Raw genomic sequence first — 5,809 nt, 5'->3', positions numbered from 1 at the left:
AAGTCATAACACATGTATGTTGAGATCAAAATATATATCATAGGACAGTATGATAAATATTCTTATACATTTTACGTGCTGAGCTAAATTAATACTTTATTATTAGTTCTAGTTAGCTATTAAATTAAAGATTTTTTTTGTTTGATTAAACCAAAGTAGCACAGAAACAAATAAAAAATGTTTGTGACAGCTCTATCACTTCAAAGCTTTTTTACTTACTATGAAACACTTTTTTTTTCTTCTTATATATATTTAAATCTAGAGGGAGCAATCCTATAACAAGTGTACGAGTGTTACATAAAAGTATGAAAATAAGAACAAAATTTTAACCTTTTGAGAGATGAAAATTAAAGATTTTTTTTTTCACAAGAAGTAAAATTAAAACTCACTCAGGACTAAAATATATGTTTAAACTAAATTTTAATTATTATTTTTTGGCACCAAATATGATAGCTTATCCTCTAAATGTGTCCCGGATTTCAGAGGAGCAGAATAAAAATCCTTTTGGCACCCACCAACCATCTTTTTTATTAATGGTTTTGACTTTGCTTTAATTTAGTGAAGGCATTTTCAGTTTACAAAAGTGAACGAAAACGACAAAAGCATCGTATGATACACATGCTCAAAATTCGCGTCCTCGTACCACTCCCACAACCTTGATTAGTTGTCTTTTAAATGTGTTCTAGGTGTTGTTGGCTCAACCTCAAACAAAGTTTGTAGCCCCACACATCAACCTCAAAGTCCTTAATATTAACACGACAAAACACATAATAATAGTAGTTTCTTGCAATTACTTGCATAAAAAATTGTTCTGGTAACACTTTTCTCACACACAGAACATGTTTGTCCTAGAAAATGGTGCGAAGAAGAAGGGGGAAGACCCAAGGCTTCAAGCAATCTCCCAAGCCATCAGAGTGGTGCCTCACTTCCCCAAACAAGGTTTTAATTTCATCATGACAATACTATACTACTACTACTACTAATAATAATAATAATGGTGATGATGCTTTCTTATTAGTTATTTCTTAAATTATATTGTTGTTATTAAATTAAATGAACAACAGGAATAATGTTTCAAGACATAACAACATTGCTGTTGGATCACAGCGCGTTTAAAGACGTGGTTGACATTTTTGTTGATCGTTACAGAGACATGGATATTTCTGTTGTTGCCGGTAATCTACTCTACTTTTCTTCAACTTTCTCTGCATGTACGACCCTTTTAGAAGTTAGAACCATATTTTCATCTTTAATTCTCTTAACAATTTTTTCTTTTATTGAAACATGAGTAGATGTTAGTACTACTGTGTTATGAACTTTTTTACGAGAAAGATGAAGTAATTTTTTTGGGTAATTTATGTTCTGCATCAGCCATGTTCTTCTATTTTAATTTCTAAAGGGTTTGTCTTTGGCCTTTTTTTAACATAATTGATATATCAATTCTTTTTTGTCTCCGTTCTCACATGTAACTGCATGTATGTTGAAACATGTAAGGGGAATGAGTTTTTTTTTCCCCTTTCTTCCTTTAAACCTTATGTTGGGTAAAAACTGAGAGTAACTTTCTTCTGGTAAAACTTGAAAGGTACCCTTTGGTAACAGTTACAAAAACTCAGATAAGGTAGCAAAGTTTTAAAAAACGGTCTGCGACAGCAATTTTGGCTTTAACGTCATGGTTTTTGGGGTCTTAATGACATGGCTGCAATTGTGACTACATCAACGTATTTGTCTATAATTTTCCATAATGTCAAGAATTGCGATGAACACATTTAAAACCTTGCATGATAAGTCATTTTAACTTTTTAAGCAAAAGATGCATCCATTGAATCTATGACCTGTATACCTTTCATGATGGGACACTAAAGTTAACCACTCAGATGGCACTACTAAATTATGTTAAGATTGTGTTTTGGCAAATCAATTTGCACTTGCATTTGCATCCCTGTGAAGCTGTTCAATATCTTAATAGTGATGACCTCCTCACTTAGGAGCTAGTTTTTATTGGCTTTTATTGGTTTACATGCTTATACAATTGGGTTGGTTTATATGAAGGAGTTGAAGCCAGGGGATTCATTTTTGGTTCCTCAATTGCGTTAGGCATTGGTGCCAAGTTTGTTCCTTTATGCAAACCTGGAAAGCTACCAGGTATATCTGTGTTGTGTTGAATATTAATTGAGATCTACACTACTATTAATCTTAATCTGTTTTAAGTTAAAACTAGAATATACCAAACTTTGGCCAAAAGAAAAGAAGCTGAATGAAGATCATTTTCAGTTGAATGGAAAGGTCTATTCTGAGTGGAAAGGCCTTGTCATAGTCATATACTTTGGTTGTTCATTATTTATTTAGGTGCTGTTTTACTGTTAGTGTTTGTGGGTTACTAGTTCGTCCAAACTCAATTGACTCCAAAGTTTACATTTTTTGTTCAGAGAGGAAGTACCTAATTAAGTTCCCTAGTGCCATATATGTATTTAATTATCCTTTTAATTGGAATAGATGTTTGTGGCTGCACTGTTGCTTAACTTGACTTTTTAATGGTGTTCTTGATCTTCATTGAGCAATCTTATCAACATATCTACTGTTTGTTAATCAAAATTTTCTAAATTCTAATCTTGCTTAGCCATGCTTGCATTCTACTTATGACAACAGGATATAAAATGAAGTTACTTACTTTGAAATAGTTTACTTATCAAAAAATTTTTTTGGTAAATATTTGATCATGTAAGTAGAAAGTTACTCTTGGGTCCAATAGCTATTCACACAAATGCATCAAAAAGAGCTGAGGCCCTTTTAGCAGTGTCTATCAATTTAAACTACTTGTTCCTGTGCATTAATTTGGTCCTCACATTCATGCCTAAACTCTGACTTGCTTCATGTTTAGGTGAAGTAATTTCAGAAAAATATGTTCTAGAATATGGAACTGATTGCTTGGAGATGCATGTTGGCGCTGTCCAACACAATGAACGGGTCATAATTATCGATGATTTGGTGGCTACAGGTGGAACTCTGTCAGCAGCAATTATACTTCTAGGTGATCTGCAAATGCATGCTTTATTGTTGAGATAACTGTTTTGTTCTATATTCCTTTTTCCAGAAAAATTCTCTTCTAAAGTGAATTTGTTTCTGCGGTGAGCAAATAAAGATGTATTCAGCCTTAATTTCTTATGAATTAAGATTATGATGCACTTTAAATTAATGGGTTGATACATGCTTGCTCACTTTGTGTTTGGGATAACTACGAAAATTATAATCAATTATTGTTATAACTGATTATAATTAGATTAATTTTTTGTTTGAATAAGTGTGCTGAAAAGTGTTTTGAAGCTAATTAATTTCATTTGGATGCAACAAGAAAATCAACTTTTATGTGGTAAAAGAGCATGTAAACAGCTGAAGGAGGAAAAAAACTGTTGAAAAATAGTAATAAACTACAAATTTTCAGATTCATAAAATTAGCTTATTTTTTCAGACAAAAAGCTTTTTTTTTTTCTTTCTAAATTTAAGCTAAGATTCCCAAACAAGCTAAAGATTTCAAACAGCTTTTTTTTTATAACAAAAACAGCTGAACTCAGTAAAGGAGCCTTTTCTATTTGCGTGTATGTTGTCCCTAAAATGCTTTAAGGCTCTTTTCAACTTATTTTGTAGAACGTGCTGATGCTGAAGTAGTGGAGTGTGCTTGTGTGATTGGTCTCTCTGATCTCAAGGTAATGGCTAATTAAATTAATTATTGCTTTTGTAAGTTATATTTTGCTAGCTAATCTTAGAGATTTCCATCATGTTATTGGCAGTCCAAGTTCTTCACCAAAAATAATAAAACAGATAAAGGTGAAAATCACACTTTCTTTCTTATTTTAGTTTGTAATTTTTTTTTGGTATATTTAATTAGTTAAAATAAACTGATAATATTGTTTGCCATTCCTACTAGATTGAGTTGTATGATCATGATTCATGAAAGGCCAATTTATATCCTTGTTAGTTAATTTTTTTTTTCTAATTTTGCAAGTCCAATATATTTTTTCTCCCGAAGAATTATCTCTTCATAGAGCTCACACTAGGTAGGCCCAAACTGTTGGTGCTATGTTATCAATTTACGATTATACTTTGCTCTTTTACCTATCATTTTAAGCGAGTGAATGAAGAGTCCTTGTCATTTATATTTGATAAAACTACTATATGATATACTCCCTCTCTAGCTCAAGCTAATTTTGTTGTATGGCTTGAAACTATATAATAAATATCCATACCAATGTGCCATAGTTGCTATATGCAAATTTCTGTTTCCAAATTGTGAAGCTACCATCATATATAGGTTCTGTTAGGATTCCCTACAAGGATTTTGCAGGAGCAAGTTTGCATTGTTCCATGTTGTAATAACTTTTGGATGATATCGCACAATGTTAAGTAACATTATTTTCGATTTTCTTTTTTCAAATCATGGAAATGAAATAAATCATAGCCTTCTTTCAGGTACGCAGCAAACTTAATGGAAAGCCACTTTATATCCTTGTGGAGCCACGTCAAGTAGAAAATGGTTTTTGAGGTTGAAATTCAAATTGTACACTACACATGAAGAAATGGTTGCATATAAATGACCCTTTGGAGAACTCTACAATTGTATTTTGTTTGGAGTCTCACAATGAGAACACTCAAGATTTCAAACATCCTTACCCAATGGAGGCACCATTTTGCTAATTTAGAGACATTTTAATATGTCGTGTGAGTATATATATATATATAAGATTATACTTCTTTTTGGGGTGTTTCCCATTACAGTCTCCCTAAGAGAATTATGTTCAACATAGTAAAACACATTAAATATGAACATCTTTTATATGTTGTGTTTGTGTTTAGTTGAGATTATGAAAATAAAAAAATAAGAATAAAAAAAATATCTGAATTAAAGTAAAATTTAAATAGTACGAGATTTATATGATAAATATAATTTTTTCTCAATTTTTTCCCTCCCCTCAACCAAACACCATGCATGAAAGAGACTTAACCTCATTTGCTGCCATAGGTTAATTTGGAAAGGCCTCCTGAAAATCTCACCTTTTCTTTTTATCATTTTGATCTTTTGTCCTCTTTTTATACAATTACTATGTATTTTAATGACTTGTAGAAGTGTGCCCACGGTTAATCGTGCATATAAGATTTCTAAATGTACTTCTGCAGATATTTTATGCACATGTAATTAGTTTGAATTTTTTCTTAAACTGGTGCACGAATTTTATGCTTAATGAAGACACAATAATCTCAGACACAAAAAGAAAAAGTGAAGGCAAAGAAAGGTCATTTCCTTCACCGGCGGATGGATCTTATTTGTTGTGGGGCAATTGTGCCACCAGATTTTTTTTTTTTTTTTAATTTGCTAATGTATATAAAAAATAATTTTGCCCCTATAAAAAATTATATATCATTTTCATTGAATTTTTTAACTCAAACGCCCAAATAAATATATATAAGACATTCAATATAAAAATTCATGCTCTTAATCCAATTCTCATTATTATTACAGTAACACAAAACAAAAAACACACACCACACACACTATATAGAGCACATTATTTTAATTAACATCCCAACAATAATTCAATAATTATTTAGATAAAAATTATTTAAATATATCTTTAAAAAAATGAAAAGATAGATTGAATTATTTTAATATATTAGATCGTTTTATTTTTTAAAAGATATTAGTAAAATAATATATTAAATTGGATAAAAAAATAAAAATAAAAAATAAAGAAAGATTGATTAAACAAATCTTAAAAAATATAATTTTAAATTACATACAAGACTTATATAAGAATAT

At 30.6% G+C, this 5,809-nt stretch overlaps 1 protein-coding gene across 5 annotated transcripts; it reads left to right on the top strand.

The window, feature by feature from the left end:
• Positions 1–709: 709 nt before the first annotated feature.
• On the top strand, positions 710–4,746 carry LOC114384557 (adenine phosphoribosyltransferase 5-like). 5 transcript variants are annotated; one of them, XM_028344255.1, is made up of 7 exons: positions 712–939; positions 1,065–1,175; positions 2,050–2,142; positions 2,879–2,995; positions 3,643–3,701; positions 3,786–3,822; positions 4,465–4,746. In XM_028344255.1, exons 1-7 carry the CDS (start codon positions 840–842, stop codon positions 4,479–4,481), a joined length of 534 nt encoding a protein of 177 aa, XP_028200056.1. In that variant the 5' UTR covers positions 712–839; the 3' UTR covers positions 4,482–4,746. The 5 variants fall into 5 exon arrangements, with proteins under 5 accessions (XP_028200057.1, XP_028200056.1, XP_028200055.1 ...); XM_028344253.1 differs by having other exon boundaries at positions 714–939; positions 2,879–3,028; positions 4,465–4,586; XM_028344254.1 differs by lacking the exon at positions 3,786–3,822 and having other exon boundaries at positions 713–939.
• The last annotated feature ends 1,063 nt before the right edge of the window (positions 4,747–5,809 follow it).

Source organism: Glycine soja, chromosome 14, assembly GCF_004193775.1.
Source record: "Glycine soja cultivar W05 chromosome 14, ASM419377v2, whole genome shotgun sequence".
NCBI lineage: Eukaryota > Viridiplantae > Streptophyta > Magnoliopsida > Fabales > Fabaceae > Glycine > Glycine soja.
The sequence above is the reverse complement of the archived record's forward strand: the minus strand, read 5'-3'. Positions and strand labels throughout refer to the sequence as shown.